This window comes from Microcaecilia unicolor, chromosome 1, assembly GCF_901765095.1.
Source record: "Microcaecilia unicolor chromosome 1, aMicUni1.1, whole genome shotgun sequence".
Classification (NCBI taxonomy): Eukaryota; Metazoa; Chordata; class Amphibia; order Gymnophiona; family Siphonopidae; genus Microcaecilia; species Microcaecilia unicolor.
The window spans coordinates 305,169,149-305,191,611 of record NC_044031.1 but is presented as its reverse complement, the minus strand read 5'-3'; the positions used below and the strand labels follow the sequence as shown (position 1 = coordinate 305,191,611).

Below are 22,463 nucleotides of genomic sequence, written 5' to 3'. Positions count from 1 at the left end.
GAAGGGGAGGGGAGAAGGGGACTGGGGTGGGGGTGTTCAGAGGGGAGAAGGGGGCTGAAAAAAGGGGCAGAGAGAGAGAGGGGACAGATCCTAGATGGAAGGGGGAGCGAGAGGGAGGGCAGACCCTGGATGGATGGGAGAGGGAGGGCAAATGGTGGATTGAAGGGGCAGAGAGAAAGGGCAGGCAGTGGATGGAAGGGACGGCAGAGAGGGCAGACACTGGATGGCAGAGAGAGAGAGAGAGTGAAGACAGATGCTGGATGGAAGGAAGACGGTGAAAAGAAGATGAGGAAAGCAGAAACCAGAGACAACAAACTGTAAATAAAATATATTTTTTTATTTTTTTTTTGCTTTAGGATAAAGTATTGTAGATGTGTTAAATGTTTATAATAGAACATGTAAATAAGGTAATCTTTTTATTGGACTAATTTTAATACATTTTGACTAACTTTCGGAGAACAAAACCCCCTTCCTCAGGTCAGGATAGGATACTGTAACAGCACTATACTGTACTGACCCGAGGACGGAGGTTTTGGCCTCTGAAAGCTAAATGTATTAGTCCAATAAAATGGTATTATTTTACTTTCTATATTTGTTTTATTTCTATTTGTTAATTTGTAAAGTGGTGATTGGTACTTGTTAGTTTTTTTTCAAATTTACATCTGCTGTCTTTATATTTTGCACAGTACTAGGGGACAGTTTCTGTTTCTGTGGTGTTGCATTGTATGCAGAGTCTGGCATTGGGGGTTCAGTTTAATTTTTGTCTAAATAGAAAGTTTATGATTACTTATTCTATAGTGGATTAGGGTGTATCTGTGTTTGTGAAAAAGACATGGCTTTCAGTTGGCATTGACTGTGCAGGATCTACGATCTGTACTATTCTGTCTGGTTTCGTTTTACAATAGGTGAATTGATGTTCTAGTGCTCACTGTAGTGTTTAAGATGCTTTCCTTTTCCTTGTGTGACTCGTAGAAAAGACTGTTTATGGTATGGTAGAATTGCTCTATAGGTCCTGAGTGTTTTGTATTCTCGGCATGCCTAGTACTGGATTTGGGGGGGGGGGGGGGGGGGTGTTAAAAAATGACCGGCCCCGGGTGTCAACTACCCTAGGTACGCCACTGGTAAGCACTTCACTTTTTTATGTTATTCTTGAAGTACTTGCTGCATTTTCAAATGCTGCTGGACAGACAAAACTAGATTCCCTATCTCTTCTACATCAGATAGAGACAAAGAAATTCTTATTTCTGGCAGTTACATTTGGGAAATTATTTGAAAGCAGTGATTTTGCAACGAAAGGACTGCAGAGTGCCATGTTGTCTGTTACAGATTCAATTAATCTTATAGAGTGTCTAAAAGAAGCTTTTGTTCAGTTTAGGGAGAACACATCAAATGACTTTGATAAAGTTCTCAAGTTAACAGAGGATCTCATGGAGAAATATGCTATTGAAAAGTGGGATGTTTCTTCCTCGCGAAAGACAAAGATACCTATAAAGTTTGGTGATTCATTGTTTTTTTCCACTTTGGGTAAATCTTCTTCTGTTCAAAGCAATGAAGATTTGAGACATCTGTAGAATGAGATAATTGACTGCCAGCTAAGTGAACTGAATAATCGTTTTCAAGATGATGCTTATGGAATGATGACTGCTTCTGCTGCCTGTATGCCAACATCTGAGGTCTTTGGCTGAAGAGAGAGTCTACTGCCCCCGTGCACTTTATGTGGCATTACCATAGAGGAAGCTGAATTAACAGTGTTTGTTCAGTATCTAAAACGCAAAGTAGCAGAAGGTATACATTTTCCATCTTTAATCGAAGTACTAGACCAACTGCAATGTGGACATTTTCCCAAATGTCAATGCACTTTTAAGAGTACTTATCACTCTGCTGATGTCAACTTGCACTGTGGAACGACTGTTTTCAACTGTAAACAGGATCAAAACGGCATCAAGAGCCTCAATGCTCACCAGTCGCCTCCATAATCTGTCACTGTTATCATTTGAAAGAGAACTGTGTGATTCATTGGACTATGACAGAATTATTGATATATTCAACACCAAAACCTCATTCTTTAGTGAGCATAGTTTCTCAACTTAATTTGCTAGATACTATTATACAGCTTTGGAATTGTACATTAGCGCCAAATTCCAATTTACTTTATCTAAAACATCACTAGTGCTGCCCACGAGGTACTTTTATAAGCCTATATACAGAGAGGCTCTTAGCCTTTGAGAAAGCCTAGCTTGACTATAGAGGATATACCTTTTGTCAATCCCTATTAGACATGTGCTCTTTATTTAAACTGTATTTGATTTTTTTTCTTTGTCTCACTACACCAAACACAAATGTAAAAAATGTGTTTTGTCCCACAACACAATATGCATTCCATATTATGCACTTACTGTTTTTGTATTAAAGCACACTGCACTGTTCTTTTTAAATAGTTACAATTCTTGAGTGCATGTAACCACACCTGTACTTTCTACATTTGATAAGTAAGAGATGGCTTTGTTCTTGTTTTTATTTTAAACTTTTTTTTTTTTTTTTTTTTTTACAAATGCCCCTGACATAGCCTTCCGGCGAAACGTGTTGGATCATTTTCAATAAAGTATTTTGGTTTGTTCTTCATCTGTGATTCGTTCTGTCCTTTGATATAAGTTTCTTATAAAGCAAAGTTGAAGGATATGTGCCAAACTGTGGCAATTTTATTTTGTCAGCATCAGAATAGAGAGAAAGCAGTAGAGCCAAAGGAAGGGGAAAAGTCTTGAAAGGTTTTCTTCCTGTTTTGCTTAATCTGGCATTTACATTTGTTATAAGCAAAATATATGCCATTGCTGTAATTATACTGCTATGTGTGTTGACATATTTGCCATTATAGTAGACATATCTGATCAAGTTTGATATATATATAGTGCCCACCCATATTAGCTCTGGGCCCAGCCAAAATGTCAGGTCTGGCTGCGTCACTGCTGAGAAACCTGATTTTGGAATATCAAATTAGAATCAAACATGACTCCAAGATAACGAAACGTATTCACAGGGGTAACCAAAATATTAAAGAAATTAAGTGGAATAGATGGAGCAGGCAGTGAACCAGTCACCCAACATACCGTTGTCTTTGTGGGATTAAGGACCATCTTGTGAAGAGAAAGCCAATTGGAGAGAACAAAAAGATAGGATTGCAAATGAGATAAGTCAGGTGAAGAGGCAAGCAGGAAAGATCAAAAGAATATCATCTGTATATATGAAAAATTTGACATTCTGATCTTGATAAGAAAAGCCAGAGAAAATTCCTATATAATAATTCTCACCATCAACGTTCTAAAGTAGCTGCCTGTGTCCGTGGCTCCTGAGCTAGGCTCAGTAGCCAGGCTGACGTCACTCACAGCTGATTCCCAGGCAGGGGGAGGAGTAGCGTGTTTCCCTACTCCTCCCCCTGCCTGGGAATCAGCTGTGAGTGCGCCGCTCCCTGCGATACGACAAGCGCGGCACCACAGACAACCCCCCCCTCGGCGCATCACCCAAGCCCCTCCCCCCAACACATCAACACCCCCCCGGGCACCACCCAAGCCCCTCCCCCCAAGCACATCAACCCCCTTGCCACCCGCAGCTGCCAGTTCAAGAACCCAACTCCCTCCCTCCGATTTGCAAAGACCCCCCTCCATCCGATTTTCAGACCCCCTCGGAGTTCCTGATCCCTGGACCCCCCTGCCACGACCCTCTCGAGCCCCCCTTCCCGCCGCCAACCCTCCCCTGCCACCGTCGCGTACCTGTGCTGGTGGGGGACCCCAATCCCCGCCAGCCAAAGTCCTCTTCTCGGCCGTGCAGCGTGGACGAATGACGTGATCAAGTTGAAATCTGTTTGTGTGTGTGCGTCTGACGTCAGACGCACGAACACAAACTAATTCAAACTTAATCACATCATTTGTCCACTGCGCCACAAGGCCGAGAAGAGGACTTCGGCTGGTGGGGGTTGGGGTCCCCCGCCAGCACAGGTATGCAACGGCGGCAGGGGAGGGTTGGTGGCGGGAAAGGGGGTTTGAGAGGGTCACGGCAGGGGGTCCAGGGGTCAGGAACTCCGAGGGGGTCTGTAAATCGGAGGGAGGGGGGTCTGCAAATCGGAGGGAGGAAGGCAGGGAGGTGGGGTCTGGAACTCGGAGAGAGGGAGGGGGTCTGCAAATCGGAGGGAGGCAGGGAGGTGGGGTCTGGAACCCGGACAGCGGGAGGGAGGGGTCGAACTCAGAGGGGGATCTGGAACTGGGGGGGGCGGGGTTCTGGAATTGGAGGAAGGGGACGAGAGGGGAGGAATGCACCACCTGTACAAAAACTAAAAAACAAAACACGGGGGGACGACCCTGGAACTCGGAGGAATGGAGAGTGGGAGGAAGGGAGGACACTGGAACTGGGTGGGAGGGAGGGGCCCCAGGCACACACACTCTCTCTCACAGACACACACTCGCACACAGTCTCACTCACTCTGTCACACACACACACTCGCAAATTCACTCTCTCTCACACCAGGGGCGTAGCCAGACACCCAATTTTTTGGTGGGCCTGGACCAAAGATGGGTGGGCAGAAGAACCTCACCCCATCCCATAGATGATTTGGTCTCTCCTCTCGCCTGCATACCATATGGTCTCTCAAATATCCCCCCTCTCCTGCACACCTTTTAAATTTCAGATTTTCACCGGCAGTTAGGAGCAACTAATACACACTACTCATGTAGGCCCCACATCCTTCCCACTGATGCAGCTTCCTGTTTCCGCATAGGCGGGAATACATCAGAGGGAAGGCTGTGGGACCGGTGTAAGCAGTATGTATCAGTCACTGCTTCCTGCAGGTGAAGATCTGCTATTTATAAGGTATGCAGGAGGGACAGTTGTTGGGAGTTTTCAGCTTGAGAATCTCTGCCGGCCACATTATAGGTGTGCTGCTGTTGGTGGGCCTGAGCTCAAAGTGGGTGGGCCTGGGCCCACCCAAGCCCACCCTTGGCTATGCCACTGTCTCACACACTCTCTCTCACACACACTCTCTCAAACATACACACTCCAAGGAAAACCTTGCTAGCGCCCGTTTCATTTGTGTCTGAAATGGGCCTTTTCTACTAGTGTTAAATAAAAGTGGGGGGGAAAGAACAGAACCTCGGAGGACACCACAGTGCAAGGGTCTGGGAGTGGAGGTGGAAGGTACAATAGAAACCAAAAAACTCCTAACAGCAAGAAAGGAAGTGAACCAGCTAAGAACAGTACCAGAAATCTCAATTGGCTGAAGCTGAGACAAAAGAAGAGAATGATCCACAAGATCGAATGTCACAGAAAAATCAAGAGATACTAGAAGGACAACCATCCCAGTATCCGGAAATGAGTGGAGCTCACTATTCAAAGCTATTACTATGGTTTCAGTGCTTCGTTTAGCATGGAACTCTGTCTATCTGGGATGAAGAACCCAATGCTGATCGGTAAACTGTAGCAACAGAGTAAAAACCACTATCTCTGTGATTTTAGAAAGAACATTACTGTTAGAAATAGGTTGTAGTGTTCAGGAAGTGAAGGATCAAGTGTAGAATTTTTAGGATAGGCTTAACAACTGCTTTTTTGCACAGTGAATAGACCAGACCAGAAGAAAAACTAAGGTTAACCAAATGTAAGATCAGCAGAAGAAGGCCATGCCTAATCGATCTTAATCCAAGACGATGGAAAAGGATCAAGTAGAGAAGTGGTAAGATGCATAGCTCCCTATCCGTTTCCGTATACAGTTCAAGCTGCTCTTATTAACCTATAAGTGCACTCACTCTGCTGCCCCTCACTACCTCTCCACCCTCATATCTCCCTACACTCCTTCCCAGGAACTCCGTTCACTAGGCAAATCTCTCCTAATTGCACCCTTCTCCTCCATCGCTAACTCCAGACTCCGTTCCTTTTATCTCGCCGCACCTTATGCCTGAAATAGACTTCCTGAGCCATTATGCCAAGCTCCATCCCTGGCCGCCTTCAAATCTGGGCTAAAGGCCTACCTGTTTGATGCTGCTTTTAATTCCTAACTTGTCACCTGCTCGTAACCTTTCTTGTCTTCCTCTCTTCAATAGTCCCTTTTCCCTATGTGTCCTATCTGTCTGTCCTACCCTTATCCCTTATTTGTCCTGTCTGTCTGTCCTGATTTAGATTGTAAGCTCTTTTGAGCAGGGACTGTCTTTTCTTCATGTTCAAGTTGTGAAGCGCTGCGTACGACTGGTAGCGCTATAGAAATGATTTGTAGTAGTAGTGAGAGAAGAAAGACCAGGTATTGGTTACGGGTACACAAGGGGAGCAATGCGAAGAGACAGAAATTAGAGGCTGAGAGAGCAGTTGAGGCCCAAAGGGTGGAAACCTTATCAGAAAAATAAGAGGCTAATCGGTCTAGCATCAGACGAAGTCAAGGACTGTGCTGGAGAACCAGAGCTAGTAAGTCGTGACACAATAGAAAACAAAGACCTAGTACAGTTATTAAATTTGACCAGTTGCTTGGAGAAGTATGATTTTTTTGCAGGTTTAACTTGAGATGAATAATAGGATCAAGCGGACTTATACACTGTCAGAGATTGGGGGGGGGGGGGGGATGAAATTTATGGCCAGTGGCGCACCGCGGTGGGGGCGGTCCACCCCGGGTGCACGCCGCTGGGGGGTGCCGTGGCGCGTGCCTGTGGGTTCCGAGTTCGCTACGCTAACTTCGCTGGTTCGCTGCAGCTCCCTCCCTCTGCCCCGGAACAGGTTACTTCCTGTTCCAGGGCAGAGGGAGCTGCAGCGAACCAGCGAAGTTAGCGTAGCGAACTCGGAGCCCACAGGCGCGCACCGCGGCACCCCTCCCAGCGACGTGCATCAGCGATCCGCCCCAGGTGTCATCGAGGGTAGGAACGCCATTGTTTATGGCAAATGTGTTCTGCATGGCACATTTGGTGCCATAAAAGGAAGAGACCCTTATGATGCCAGGGATTATGAGCTTTATTGCTGGTAGAAAATGGTCGAGAAGAGGCTTTAAAAGAGCAAAAATCCAACCAACAGTTGTGCTCTCAAAGTCCATATCCAAGAACTTACCCGACAGAATGTAGATAACAGGGGATGAGAGGTCGGGTAATATCTGGAAAAATGGGTAGAGAGGTTTGTTAGCCGTGTTAGTCCACTTTTAAAGGTAATCAATAGAAATAAAACAAAATAAAACATGGAAAAGAAAATTAGATGATACCTTTTTTATTGGACATAACTTAATACATTTCTTGATTAGCTTTCGAAGGTTGCCCTTCTTCGTCAGATCAGAAATAGCCAAATGTTGGTAGATGACAGTATATATAAGTGAAACATCAAAGCATTCATTTATAAACCATAAAATTGTACTGCTTTGTCACTCTCCTATCTCCATGCATATCTCCCTGTCCCTCATCCACCCAACTCTTCCTGTCTCTCACCTATCCACCCCCATCCTGTTAGACTGTCACTGAAATGCTTTGATATTTCACTTATATATACTGTCATCTACCAACATTTGCTTATTTCCAATCTGATGAAGAAGGGCAACCTTCGAAAGCTAATCAAGAAATGTATTAAGTTATGTCCAATAAAAAAGGTATCATCTTATTTTATTTTCCATGTTTTATTTTGTTTTATTTCTATTGCTTACCTGGAAAAATGGGGAAGCTGCGATGGACAGAGGAAAAGATGATCCGACCCTGTTAAGGCTAGGGGAGACAAAAACCTAAGTGAAGCAGAATGAATACTAGCGTAAGCTGGAAAATATGCGCCTATAAGTTAGGCATGTGCTGATAGTAAGTGCTTGTGCCTAAATGCTGGACATAAGCACGTAACTCATAGCATTTTATAAGTTATGCATGTGTGACTTTCGCCCCTATGTATGCCTACCTGTAAAGTATGTGCTATGTATGATATGGGCGTATTTACAGAATAGCGCTTAGGTAGGGTTTTTGGCATTTATGCGCATATGTGTGTATGTTGGTATTTATGTTAGTGCCTTCTTTACAGAATTCCCCCCTCCCCACCCCCGGAGGCCTTACTGCCTGGTAGGTTGTATAGTATTTGCAGAAGCTCAAAGAAACCAGCTTTTACTTGCAGAGCACAGCCAGAGTTTCCTTACCATTACTAGCATGAAGGGCCCTTGCAAAGCAAACAAAATGGAAAATAAACCTTAATAACAGTTATCAGAAAGCCGATTCCTCTTCTGTATTGTTCAATATTTCAAAAGAAAGACAGGCACCAACTCTGCTTGTTCTATAAATGTAAACAACTGTTTCAGAGCTGTCAAGGGGTCTCAATTTTTGAGAGGGAGATTTTAGTACATGCCCCCCGCCCACTTTGTCTTCCTTCCACCCACTCTACACGGCTGCACCCCCTGGCACACCTCAAACCCACAGCCATTTCAGAAAATACTTTATTTAATAGCCTAATACTTTTTTCAGTCAGTTTCAGAAGCCAAAATCTCCTTCCTCAGGTCAGATAGCTGTATTAATAAAGGTTAATAAATGCAAATAAAACACAAAATAGAAAATAAGGTGATACCTTCACTAATTTTAAAACATTTTTGACTAGCTTTCAGAGACTTGCACTTCCTTCCTCAGGTCAGGTCAGTATAATGGTGTTATGGTATCCCCTCCTGACCTGAGGAAGGAAGTGCAAGTCTCTGAAAGCTAATCAAAAATGTTTTAAAATTAGTGAAGGTATCACCTTATTTTCTATTTTGTGTTTTATTTGCATTTATTAACCTTTATTAATACAGCTACGACATTACTTTATACTAAATTAAAAATAAAATTGTTTCTGTACCTTTGTTGTCTAGCCATTTACTGTTTCTAATTGCGTTGCTCCCAGTCTCTTAATTCTGCTTTCCTTTGTCATCTCTTAACTCTCTTGCCAGGGTTTCTGTCCATTTGTCATTTTCTCTCCTTTTTCTTTGTTTTCTTCAATTTTTTTCTGCCTCTCTCTCTGTCCAAATTTAATTCATTCTTACTATCCATTCTTTAATTTCCTTCTTTTTACTTCATGTACCTATGGCTTTTCATCTTTTCCTCACCCTTGTTCTCCCCATGCCCCTTCCTCTTATTCTCCAGTCTTTCACTACTCTGTCCTCTCCCCTTTCCATCCAGCAGCTCCCCTCTTTCTCTCCCCATCCTTCCAGTGTCTCCCCTCTTTCTTTCTGCATTCTTCCCTCCAGCGTTTCTTTATCTCCATACCCTTCCATCCAGCGTCTTCCCTCTTTCTATCCCTATCCTTCCACCATCTACCCTCTCTCCTGATCCAGCTAGTGTCTCTCTGTCTCCCCCTCCTTCTACCCAGTGTCTCTCTATTTCTCTACTCTTTTCTGTTCAGTGTCCCCTCTCTCTCTCCACATCCTTCCAGTCTCTCCCTCTTTCTCTCTGCATCCTTTCATCCCTCTCCCCTCTTTCTCTCCCTATCCTTCTATCCAGCATCTTCCCTCTTTCTTTCCCTATCCTCCATCCAGCGTCTTTCTCTCCCCATCCTTCCATCTGTTTTCCCTCTTTCTCTCCCCATCCTTCCATCTGTTTACCCCCTCTCCCAATCCTTCCATCCAACGCCTACCCCCTCTTGATCCCTATCCAGTGTCTCTCTCTATCCCCTTCTTTCCATCCACTGTCTCTCTCTCTCTCTACCCTTTTCCATTCATCATGTCATCTCTCTTTCCCCATCCTTCAATGTCACTCCTGTTTCTCTCCCTACCCTTCCTTCCAGCATGTTCCCTCTTTATGCTCTCAGCCAGGATCCAACCTTTCTCCCCATCCTTCTCTCCAGCCCTTTTTCGTGTCCTCTCTGCTCCCCATCTTTCCACTGTCTCCATTCAACCTCCTGCTGCCTCCTATTGCACCTTCCACCCGATATCCATTTCCTGGCCACTGCTGCTTCTCCTGTTGGGCAGCAGCGGCCGCAAAAAACAAAAAAGCAAGCACGGGGCCGCAGCAGCCTTCAGGTATGGGCTGTCGGCTCTGCTGCTCATCTCTCCGCCCCCGGAGCAGGAAGACATCAACTTCCTGCTCCAGGGGTAGAGAGAGGAGAGGAGCGGCAGAGCCGACAGCGCATACCTGAAGGCTGCTGCGGCCCCGTGCTTGCTTTTGTTTGTTTTTTGTCACAGCCGTGGGCAGCAGCGGCAGGAATAGAATACCAGGTGGAAGGGGGGGAGCCACGCAGGAGGGCAGGAGTTGTTTTACGCCATGGTGTCACAGCGCAAGACTTTCCCGCTTTGGCGGGAGTTTGGGAGATAACCTGCCAAAGCGGGAGTCTCCCTCTAAATGCGGGAGACTTGCAGGTCTGCTGTTTCTGAAGTTCCTTAAACTGCTTCCTGCAATTCATGTGAGCCCCTGAGAGCAAGAAGAGGAGTAGGGAGTGACAATGATTTCCAGTGGGCAGTACAATGTCAAACACAAAAGACAAGAAGCAGACCTTGATGAAGAAAATGCAGTCTTTAATACATTGTATTGAGTTCCCAGGGGTCACACTCAAATGGCCAACATGGCCATGTTTCACCTTTGGAACAGTAACAGAAAAACAGACCCAGGCAAGATAAACATTGACCTATGTTAGTGGAGTGTTTAGGTTTCCACCAATTGGTACTTTATGCCCTGACGCAGCCTGTACTCTTGGCGAAACATGGCCATATCGAGCATTTTTTGAGTGTGAACCCTAGGAGCATCAACACAATTTATTAAGACTGCATTTTCTTCATCAAGGTCTGTTTCTTGTCTTTGTTCTTGTCTTTTTTTCTTACAATGTCAAATACAGTCTTTATTAAGCAAGCACCAACAAGGGACCTGACACTGGACTGTGTTCAGCAGATAAAACTACCTGCCTCAGGGGTCAAAAACAATGTATAGAGTACCAGTGTAACCAGCAATGTGCAATAAACTTCAGAAGACTGTTGCTCATACAACTTTATGGTGCTGATTATAATGCCGATTGTGTTGATTACAAGACTTTCTCAGCGAACAGCTGAAACCAAACAAAACACTGCTGCCAAAGGTGCGGAAGTCATTGAGTCACTCCCTACTCCTCTTCCTGGCATTTTTTTGGATACTTCATAGGGTTTTCTTTTCCTGCCTTCTGTTGTAGCCCCTGGGAGCAGCTATGTTCACAACAGTGATACAGATGACTTATTATGGAATGCATTCTGTGGTTCGTGCACTGTGTCATTTGGAACATCACAGTCAGTCAGATCCAAGTGACTATGGAGTAACTTCTGACTCTCATACCAGCAAAGCTGCTCCCAGAGGTTCAGCCATAACTGGGCTAAAAATATGAGGAATGTTAAGGTTGACAAGTGGGTGGGGGGCAACCTTTGTTGTTATAATCCAACTGAGGCCAGTTCTGACTGAGCTGGAATCTCCATAGGGGACAGGAGTCACACAAATTTGTTTTTGTTTTCCACCCAGATGCACTAAGCATTTTTCTCGTAGTCATATAGACATAAAATATGTGAAACCTCTAGTACATCTGGTTATGTATTGAATTTGTCAAGAGTGTTTTCTGTAAGTAGCTATAGTTGTATTTATCTTTCCCACCCCCTGAATTTTAGTGCTGTGAAAGTGCTATATTAACAACATTAAAAATGTTATGCTCTATCTAGTCAGAACAAGTATACTATGAGAGATAAACCGTTTCCTCAGAGAGTCATACTAATGTGTCTGGCTCTTTTCTGGAAGGGAAAAGTTATAAGAGCAAGAAAAGAATTCAGTCTCTGTCCTTATTGCTCAGAATGCCAGTGAGGGTAGCCATTCATGCCAAATTGGTATGACAGTTTTTTTTGAGTAAGGTATGCACCAGTCCACTAGGAACTGGATGAAGTTACCCAAGTATTTCACAGAAGCCACTAAATAACTTTCAGATGATAATGAATTTGGTTTCTACAAGTTTGATCCAGATTTGGACCAGTGTCCTGAAGGTGAAAGGCCTGTGCCAGTTCCCTGAGCCATCCAGTTCTCCTGAAGGAAGCCAGGTTGGCAGAAGTTACACAAAGAGCATTATACACACCATAAATGACCTTGATTTGCTCCATATTGCCATGGCTGCCAAAGTACGTAATGCCTGCCCTACATTGTCAATTGTAACTCTCTTGCCAATCTTCCTGCTCCAAAGGCAGTCAAGGAAAGTCTTAAAAATGTCCGAATTTGTGACTTCTAAATACCATTTTCAGCTGCTACCATAGGTGGATATCTCAGTTCTCTAGGAATCTTCTAGAACTGTTATACAGGACACAAACAAAAGAACCTGAAAGTAAGAATACCCATAATGGGCTAGATTCTATATATGTCGCCTGATTTATAGAATACGTCTAGCCAGTTTATAGACTACACCTAGTTAGTGGCCATGCCTGCACCTAACTCTAGGCGCATCCATTTACACCAAGTAAAACTTGGGTGTAAATGCCGGCACCTAAGTTAGGTGCGGAGCAGACGTATTCTATAACTGTGCGCGTAGATTTTTGGAATGCCCATGGTCTGCCCATTCCGTGCTCATGGCCACACCCCTTTTTGGCAGCATGCACTAGGATTTATGTGCACCACTTTACAGAATGCACCCTTTGCAAGTTGTGGGCGTAATTCTAATAATGCCAATTAATATCAATAATTGCTTAAGTGGCAATTATTAGTGCTGATTGGTTTGCTAAGTAATTAATTGCATGCGCAAATCCAGAATACAACCGGATTTGCATTCGCAATTTGGTCACTTTATATAGAATCGGGAAATATGAGGAAAGCAGAAAGGAATATGAACGCAGAAAAAAATAATATTTTGTCCCTGTGAAAAGAAAATTAATTTGTAAACATTTGGGATGGGATTGCAGGTAGAAGAGATATCAGAAGAAGAAGAAGAAGAGGGGATGATCTCACAAAGAGAGAGGTGGGTATGAAATTCTGGATATCTCCAGGTGGTTTGCAATGTACAGGGCAGTTTGAGATCACATGTGTGATGCATAGATTTTTAAAGGGAAACCACATGCATTGTTTCCCTTTCAAAATTAGCAGCCACAGGGTACACAAGTTAAAAGTGCTCACCTGCTATTTTGCTATTTTGTGCGGGGAGCCCAAGCAAAGAGTACCTTTGAGAATCCCACATTTTCTTCTCATGACCTGAACACACCCTTGCTCTTTTCAACCTTACTTGAATTACGAACCCTAGAGATAGCCACGTGTACTTTTAGCAGAGGGTAATTTCAGCTAAGGCCACTTTTACCCAGTTAAATGGCTTTGAAAATGTTCTGAAAAAGTTATAACGAGTGAAAATACACAATGAAGATGTAATAACCCAAGAAGTGTGCAAAGGGCACCAGAGAAATATATTTAGGGGTCAGTTTTCAAAAGATTCTACATGCTTAACTGAATATCTTAAGTTTTAGGCATCTAAATTTAGGAAATTTTCTGTCAAACTTTGTTTCCTAAATGTAGGTTTGCAATTCATTTTGCCTAGATTTAGATGATTAAGGACCCTATATACTAAGCTGCAGTTACAACTCCAAAATGGTGCTGCATGACCCCAGGCTGGGTATGAGGCAAAGGGGTCCTGGTTTGGTTGTAGATGTACATAAGTACATAAGTTAATGCCACACTGGGAAAGACCAAGGGTCCATCGAGCCCAGCATCCTGTCCATGACAGCGGCCAATCCAGGCCAAGGGCACCTGGCAAGCTTCCCAAACGTAAAATATTCTATTGCCCAGGTCAACCTTCACCTTGGGGGGTGGAAATTTCACTGGGCTCCTGTATGGCATCAGGTAGAATAATGGAAAAGTGACACTCCCAGGAAAGCAATAGGGCATCCTAGGGGGGCACTGGACTTCATAAAATGCTCCCAGGTACACATCTGACCATTGCTCCCTTACCTTGTCTGCTAAGCCCCCCAAAACCCATACCCCCCAATGTACACCACTATCATAGCCCCTTACGGGTTACAGTGGGTTTCTGGTGAGTTTTGGAGGGCTCCCAGTTTCCTCCACAAGTGTAACAGGTAAGGGGAGGTAGGAGCCTGGGTCCACCTGCCTGCAGTGCACTGCACCCACACTAGACTACTTCAGAGATCTGCATGCTATTCTGATGACCTGAGTATAACATCTGAGGGTGGCACAGAGGCTGTCAAGTAATGTTTTTTCATCACTTTTTTGGGGGGGGGAGGGGGTTAGTGACCACTTGGGGAATAAGGGGAGGTCATTCCTGATTCCCTCCAGTGGTCATCTGGTTATTTAGGGCACCTTTTTGTGCCTTATTTATTATAAAAACAGGTCTAGCTCAGAACATCTTAGTCCTGGACGTTTTTGTTTTGTTCCATTATGACTGAAAAACATCTAAGTCTTAAGAATGCCCAAGTTCCGCCCTGAACACGCCCCGGCACTCCCTTGAGATTTGGATGCACTTCTGATGGACTTCAGAGAAAAACGTCTAAAAATAGGTTATGAAAATGCTGATTTGGACATTTTTGTGTGAGAAAAATGTCCACTTTTTGGACATTTTTCTCTTTTGAAAATGAGCCTGATAATCTCCTCTTCTCAGGATTCTGTAGTGATCTATAATTTGTGTAACTGTTTGATGTCAGTCTTGTTTTCGAAAGAGAAGGGCGCCATCTTTCGACACACATCGCATGATGGGCGTCCTTCTCACAGGGTCGCCCCAAATCGGCATAATCAAAAGCTGATTTTGGGCGTTCCCGAACTGCTTTCCGTCGCGGGGGACGACCAGGAGTTCACGGGGGCGTGTCGGAGGCATAGCCAAAGGCGGGGCTGGGGTGTGCCTAACACATGGGCGTCCTCAGGGCCGTGCTGATGCAGTAAGCCAGGTAAGCGCCGCAGGGGGCGCCCACCTCTGGAGGGCGCCACCGCGGTGCTTACCCTCGCCCCGCACCGCCGAGGACTTTAAATCTTTTACCTCGGTCGCAGCAGCGTCAGTGAAAGCGCTGCCGACGTCTCCCTTCCCTTGCACTCATTGGTTCCCTCAGTGTCCCGCCTTCTTCTGACGTCAGAAGAAGGCGGACACTGAGGGAACCAAGAGCGCGAAGGGAAGGGAGACGTCGGCAGCGCTCCACTTTCACTGACGCTGCTGCGACCGGAAGTAAAAGATTTAAAGGCCCCAGGGCGCGGAGGAAAGAGCAGCGAGGCATGCATAGGCGCCCCGTATAAGAGGCTTGGGGAGGCTAAGCCTCCCCAGCCCAATCGTGGACTTCGGACTTCCCTGCTGCCCTCACAAGCGCAGCGCTTTTGCAAGGCAGCTCTGGCTCTCCTCCTTCCTTCCTTGGTTCCCGCTTGGTCCACCGATCAGCAGCCCCCCCCCCCCCCCCTCCGGTGTTTTAACCTTTACTCCCAACGTGGCAGCGATGTCAATCAATGAAGAACGCACAACAGACTCGTTTTCCAGCTTCTCTCTTCAACAGTGTCCCGCCTTCAGCGTCAGCGATGATACATTTCCTGTTCCCGTGAGGGCTGGACACTGTGTGAAGAGAGAAGCTGGAAGCGAGTCTGTTGTGCGTTCTTCATTGATTGACATCGCTGCCACGTCGGAGAGTAAAGGTTAAAACACGCAGGGGGGGGGGGGCTGCTGATCGGGGAGCCAGAGACGGAACCAAGGAAGGAAGGAGGGAGAGCCAGAGCTGCCTCACAAAAACGCTGCAGCCGGCCACATGTAGGGGGAGGGCAGGGGAGAGGAGAATTGTTGGCCATGTATGGATGCAGGGCAGGGAGAGAGAAGAAATCACTGGACAGGAGGGGAGAGGGCAGAGCAGGGGAGAGAATTGCTGACATGGATGGAGGGGAGGGCAGGGAAGAGAGGAGAATTGCTGGGCATAGATCGAGGGGACAGGGGAGAGAGGAAATTATCTGGAGATAGATGGAGGAGAGGGCAGGGGAGAACGGAGAGTTCCTGGACATGGATGGATGGATGGAGAGGGAGGGCAAGGGAGAGAGGAGAATTCTGGACATGGATGGATGAATGGGGACAGGGGAGAGAGGAAATTTGCAGGATATGGGTGGATGGATGGAGGAGAGGGAAGGGGAGAATGGAGAGTTGTTGGACATGGATGGATGGAGGGGAGGGACGTCAGGAAGGAGATGCACATGGATGGAGGGGAGGGAAGAGAGGAGAAATGCTGGACATGGATGGAGTGGAGGGCAGGGAAGAGAGGAGAAATGTTGGACAAGGATGGGGGGGAAGGAAAGATAAAGGAAGGAGATGCACACGGATGGAGTGGAAGGGAGAGAGGAGAAATGCTGGACATGGATGGAGGGGAGAGAAGACAAAGGTTGTAGATGCACATGGATGGAGGGGAGGGGAGTGAGGAGAAATGCTTTATATGGATGGAGGGAAAATTGCTGAATTTAAAGGCTGGATTGGAACACTTTGAGGGCAGATGTTGAAACTGGAGAAAGGATAGGGTGGTAGACAGGACGCATAGGACACAGAAAGATGGTGGACATGGTGAGAGAAAAAAAATATCAAATGGAAAGAAGACACTGGGACCAAAGCTAATAGAAAAACTAAATGCTCTGACAGCAAAGGTAGAAAACATTTTTTATTCAAAATTTATTAATTGGAATATGTCAGCTTTTGGAAATGTACATCTGTGATATTTTGCTTGTAAGTTTCAATGTTTCTAGTATTGCTGCATGCTGAGTCCGACTTCTTGTATTTTGCCTTCATATCTGTTAAGCCATGTTTTTCATGTGTGATCAAGATGCAGTATTCTGCTAGCGTGAAGTATTTGCAGCCCTTTTTGTTTTATTTTGGTTTCACTAGGTTGTGTACTGGTGTTTTAGAGCCCGGTGTAATTATAGTGCTGCCTTTCCACACATAAAGGTTGTAGCTCGTCCTGTCCTTGGAATTAGTGCTGTTATGGTTTGGTAAGGCTATGAGTGTGTTTTGCACAAGTTTGTATATAGTGTTTTGCAGTGGAGAGATTGTGTGTTGGCCTTACTGAGGTGGCACCAAAACACCAGAAAGGGTGTACAGCGTAAATCATGACACACTACCTCTTGAAGGATCTACATTGTGAACACTAGCCACCCTAAAAGGGTGTTTTTTGGTTCTACACGTATCATGATATTATGATCCCTTGTTTCATATTGTTGACGGTCTGCATGTTCCGTATGGTGGTATATTGGTGTATTAGGGTCTTCCCAGTGTAATATTTATGGTACAGTAAGGTTCTGAGTGTGTTTTTGCACAAAGTTGTGCATAGTGTTTGCAGTTGAGCGATTGTGTTTAGTATATGCTTTGAGCAACCACTTTATTCTTTGACATATGATACATATCTAATATCTAAATTTAATAAAAGGTATTAACTGTGACTTTTATTTTTACTTATTTTTTTCTGTGTGTTGTCAAACACTTATGGAGGTAAGCTCCGCCCCTGGCCCACCCCTAACCCCGCCCCCTTTAGCCTCCCCAAACAGTTGGGCCACCGACCGCCTATGGAGGCATGGATGGGAGGGCAGAGAGGCATGGATGGGAGGGCAGCAGCAGGGCCCAGGGAGAGGACAAATTGCTGGAAGGGGAGGGGAGAGAGGAGGATTGCTAGCTATGGATGCAGCAGGGAAGGGCAGAGAGGGACAAGGATGGACATGGGGGCCCAGGGAGAGGACAAATTGCTGGAAATGGAGGGGAGGGGAGAGAGGAGGATTGCTGGCTATGGATGGAGGAGGGAAGGGCAGAGAGGGACAAGGATGGACATGGATGGGAGGACAGGACCCAGGGAGAGAGAAGAAATTGCTGGAAATGGATATAGAGCAAGAAATGAAGAAGAAAGGAGGAAAGTAAAGAAATAAATGGAAAGGAAGCCCTGGAAATGGAGTTAAGAGGACAGATAGCAGCAGACTCAGATACTGGGCCAGCATGATCGGAAAAAGAAAGTCACCAGACAACAAAGGTAGAAAAAAATCATTTTATTTTCATTTTAGCGTTTGGAATATGTCCACTTTGAGAATTTACATCTGCTATCTTATTTTGCAATGTATAGCAATTTGTTTCTAAGAATATTGCTGACAATTCCTGTCAGTGTGGCAAGTAGTGAGCGATCATTTTCACCGGGGGGGGGGGGCCTGATCATTTTCACGGGGGGGGGGGGGCAACTGATAGTCTGCAGGGGGGGCGCCAGAGACCCTAGGCACGGCCCTGGGCGTCCTTGACTGATAATGGAAAAAAGAAGGGCATCCCTGATGAACACTTGAATGACTTTACCTGGTCCTTTTTTCCTTATGACCAAGCCACAAAAATGTGCCCTAAATGACCAGATGACCACCGGAGGGAATCGGGGATGACCTCCCCTTAGAGAGTGTGTGAGACCAAGACACATTGTTTGTGTGTGTGAAAGAGAGACACAATCTGTGTGTGTTTGAGAGAGACAGTGTCTGTGTGTGTGAGAGAAACAGTCTGTGTAAGAGACAGAGTGTGTGTGAGTGAGTCAGAAAAAGAGAGTGTTTGTGTGTCAGAGAGAGAGTAATGATAAAATAAGTCTTTAAACAAATCTCATCCTCTCATGGCTCGCGCACCACGCAGTCATTAAACCAGTAAACCTTTTTCTTCCCTCCTCCACTCCTCTAGTAGCGGCGCAGCTCACTCAGCTGTGCAGGGAAGGGGCGGAGTTCGCTGAGGCATGGCGTGATTGACAGGTGATAGCGGCCGTCGATTGCTTTGGGCGGGGAGCAAGTGCGTGGCCAGCTTGTCCTTCGGTCCCCTCTCTTCCTCCGCCTTGTGTGTCGGCGCGGAAGTGGAAATTTGGCAGGCCGGGAGAGCTCCAAGGCTGCGGTTCCGCCTTTGAATGGTTAGATAGCGCTGTTGCTGGGAAAGGGGGGAATGCCTTCCGCAGTCTCATTGTGTGCGTTTGTCGTGTTCTGCTGGCAGGAGAAGGAGGACACGGCTACGATGGTGGGTAGGCTGCCAGCTTGTGTGGTGGACTGCGGCACGGGGTAAGGCAGCTCTTGACAGCAAAATGCCTGGGAGGAGGAAGCGGGAGTCAACTTGCTGATTTGTACCTGAAAGCTCTGGCTGGCTTCCGTTCGTAACATCTCCTCAAGTCAGCCAGCCTCCAGCGTTCCCTTCCTTCTCACTGCCCCGCCCTCTGACGTCATTGCATTTTGACGGGAGGGTGGGGCAGTGAGGGGGAATGGAACGCTGGCTGGCTGATGACAGGAGATGGTTACGATCCCAGTGAGACACATTGGAACGTTGGAGGAGCAAATTATTATATTAGATATTCCAGCAATTATAGTCTGGACACAGCAGGGGCACGGTTGCCACATCCCTGCATATTTTATAAAACACAGGAGTCCACGTACACATTTACACCTGCTGGTTCTGAGGGCTTATTTTATACAGGCACATAGGCACCTATGTTTATTAAATAGGCACCCCATTATAATCACACAAATTTGCACAGTTAGATTTAGGACAGCCACTTGTGTGGACACAGGTGATATAACCATTTATATTGATTTCTGTAATTAAAAATTGATTTGAACCACATAAATATTTTGAATATTGAGTTCACAGTGGTTTTCCAGGATCCACGACAGATTTTGTCATCATTGAACATTTGGCCCAATATTCACCTAACCAGACAAATGCCGCTGAATATAAGTACTAACCGCATGGTTAGTGTCAGGCGGTCTATGGGTGGAACAGGGGTAGTGCCTGAGCAGAGCTGGTACTTACAAAACCAGATAAGTAAGAGGCTAAAATTGGGACAGCAAAAAGACTGTCCTAACTGTAGCCACTGAGCTAACCTGGCACTGGTCTGAATATGGATTGGTGCTGGTTAATTTCCGGGTAGTGGCATAAAGGGTTTCTGGCGCCCACCTCCCCTCTCCCCCCTGAAGACAACACACCCAACCAGGCCCCCACCCCTCCACCCTCTGTAGGCCACCCTGGGCCATCCTTTGATATCCCCTAGTAGGGAGTCCTAAGGACAGGAGCAATGCCCACCCTCCATTGCGGTTCTAGCCTCAAAATGGCTGCCATAACCTTTAACATCAGTACCACAAGACTTTCGTTAGAGGTCATGGTGGGCATTTGGGGCCAGAGCTGTGAAGGCAGGAGCGATTGGGCCCCCTAGACTATCAGGGCTAGCAAACATAGGCATGTGGAGTCCAACAGATGGTGGGGTTGAGCGGTGGGGGCCTGGTCAGGGACTTCTTATCTTTTAGATTAGAATAAGGGGGAGGGAGGGGAGATTTGGAGAGAGCGAGGGCAACTGCTTTCCTTATGCTGGGATCCACATAAAATCTGGTGGTCAGCACATGACCTGTATGGCCCCAGACATGGCTTGGTATTGAATATCGAGGCCTAATTCTGACCAGTTTGTCTTTAAAGGAGGTTTGTTCATTCAGATTGGTGACTTCCTATCGTTGGCATTTTGTTCAACAAACTTCATTTAAAGACATTCTCACCTTCCTATTCAGAATGGTGTGACAGCTAAACAGAAGCTCTGAAATTACTGAACAGCAGTATCTCAGTTTTCTTCCCTAAAATTGCTGTTTTAATGAGTTAGACAGTGGGCAAATGAGAAAATGAGTTGAACAATGAATTAGAGGGAAACCTTGGGAAATTATAGGTGAACCAAAGTCCTAAAAACAATGGTGGCTTTTTGAACAGAGTAGAAATCAGAGGACTGTTGGAAATGAGAACCATTTGTTGCAGGAATTGATGCAGGAATTACCACTATTGTTAGCAGAATTTGTGGTACTTCAGGAGTCAAACAGCACACACCAGAATGAGGGAGAAATCTTCTTTATTTGCCAGCAAACAAAGTAGACATCAGTTCTAGCTCTCTTCTTCTCTTCTCAGCTCTCTTTGTCTGATGGCTTCTGTCTCAGCTCCTTCTCTTCTCTTCTGTCTTCCTTCAGCTCTCTTTTCTGTCTGTCCCTTCTGACGTAAGCTGCTTCTGCTCCCACTTATATACAATTCTATCCCCCTCTCTAGCCCCCCTTACTCTCCAGATGGTAAAGAATAAATTAATTACCCTGTCTCAACCAATCATCTCTATACATTACTTAAAAAATATCAGTTACATAGGTTTAATATTTCTCAAACTGACCTATGACCTGGGGCCTCTCACACCAGACAATTAGGCACCAGAACTCTTGGCATTTCATTATGATTAATTTCTCAGCTATAGCTTAAACTGGGTTCATTTAAGGGCTAAGGGATATTCTTACTTAATAGCATACAGATATAGTTTGTTATTACTTTCAGGACCATTCCTACATTTACCTATAATTAATCAAGGAGAAGAGAGTTGACTTCTCTGACCTCTTACCCTCATACACCGAACTAGCTAGGACTGTATAAATTCAAACCATATGCTGACCTTTTCAACTGCAGTCCCACTTGAAAAGCAACACTGAGTTGAACAGACATTCTACACAGAAACAAAACTTATTGATTACACAGAAAAACATATTCTAAAATAAGCAGAAATCAAAATTCCCTATAAAACATATTCTAAATATCAAGAAATCAGAATTCCTTATAACAAAATCTACATATCAAGAATATCTAGATCATTTAAACAGCATTCAGCCTACTTTTAAACTACAGTATGTCTGGCTCATGCCTTGTTTATAATGGTATACAGATGTGGTAGCATTAGCAATCCATCACTCACAAAGGGTCAAAGAAAGTTTCTCTCTCTGACCTTTTTGACCTGTAGCCCAGCAAAGTTAGACATTTGAGAATCTAAACCATCTGGCATTCCTTCACTTTACTTGCAGGGTGAAAAGTTGAAATAGTATTTGACCACCAAACTTTAAACAGAATTAACACTTAATATAATTTGTTATATATATATAATTATGCCCATGCTGTCTCATTCCCCCTTTGAGACTAAAATCAGCTCATGCAGAGATAAGTCTCACAACTCAAACTCTGGAGATTATAGTGATCCTAACTAGGAATAGACTTGTGAATCACCATTACCCTACTTGTTAAGGTCCGACGGCATACTGCCGAAGCACATGAGGCCAGGAAACAAAACAATAACCCTGCTAAAACTAAGACTATTAGGGAAATGAACAAGGGACGTATCCAGGAGGTCAATGACCACCACCAGGAGGTAAGGTCTAATCCTCCTCGGTAATCCTCCACATTAAGGCTAGCCAACTGTAGGACTTTATCCATAGCATGCCTAACTACATGCGTCCTATTTGTGACAATAGTACAGCACTCTGAAGAATTGAGCACTGTGCAGAGGCCACCCTGGGCTGCAAAGAGATAGTCAAGCCCATACGGTTATACCGAGAAACTATACTTAATTCATTAATTTGATCCTGCAATGCATTGACTACCACGTTCAACTCATGAACTAAAACATGGAGTAGGGACTGAAGTCTCCGGGTAGCCATGCCTAGTTCAGTAATACCCGCTACCGGGCCCCCAATTGGAATCCAGGCCGTGGCAGAAAGGGCTACAAGTCTCTTTTTAGTCAGAGGATAAGTAGAGTTGATATA

General features: G+C 45.2%; 1 protein-coding gene across 1 annotated transcript in view; it reads left to right on the top strand.

Annotated features, from left to right (window-relative positions):
* DESI1 (desumoylating isopeptidase 1) overlaps nt 1-22,463 on the top strand; it is a 295,492-nt gene that overhangs the window by 142,046 nt on the left and 130,983 nt on the right. Inside the window, exon 9 of the mRNA XM_030213735.1 lies at nt 12,830-12,889. Within this exon, the coding sequence (XP_030069595.1) occupies nt 12,830-12,889 (60 nt within the window). The remainder of the gene's footprint in view (nt 1-12,829; nt 12,890-22,463) is intronic.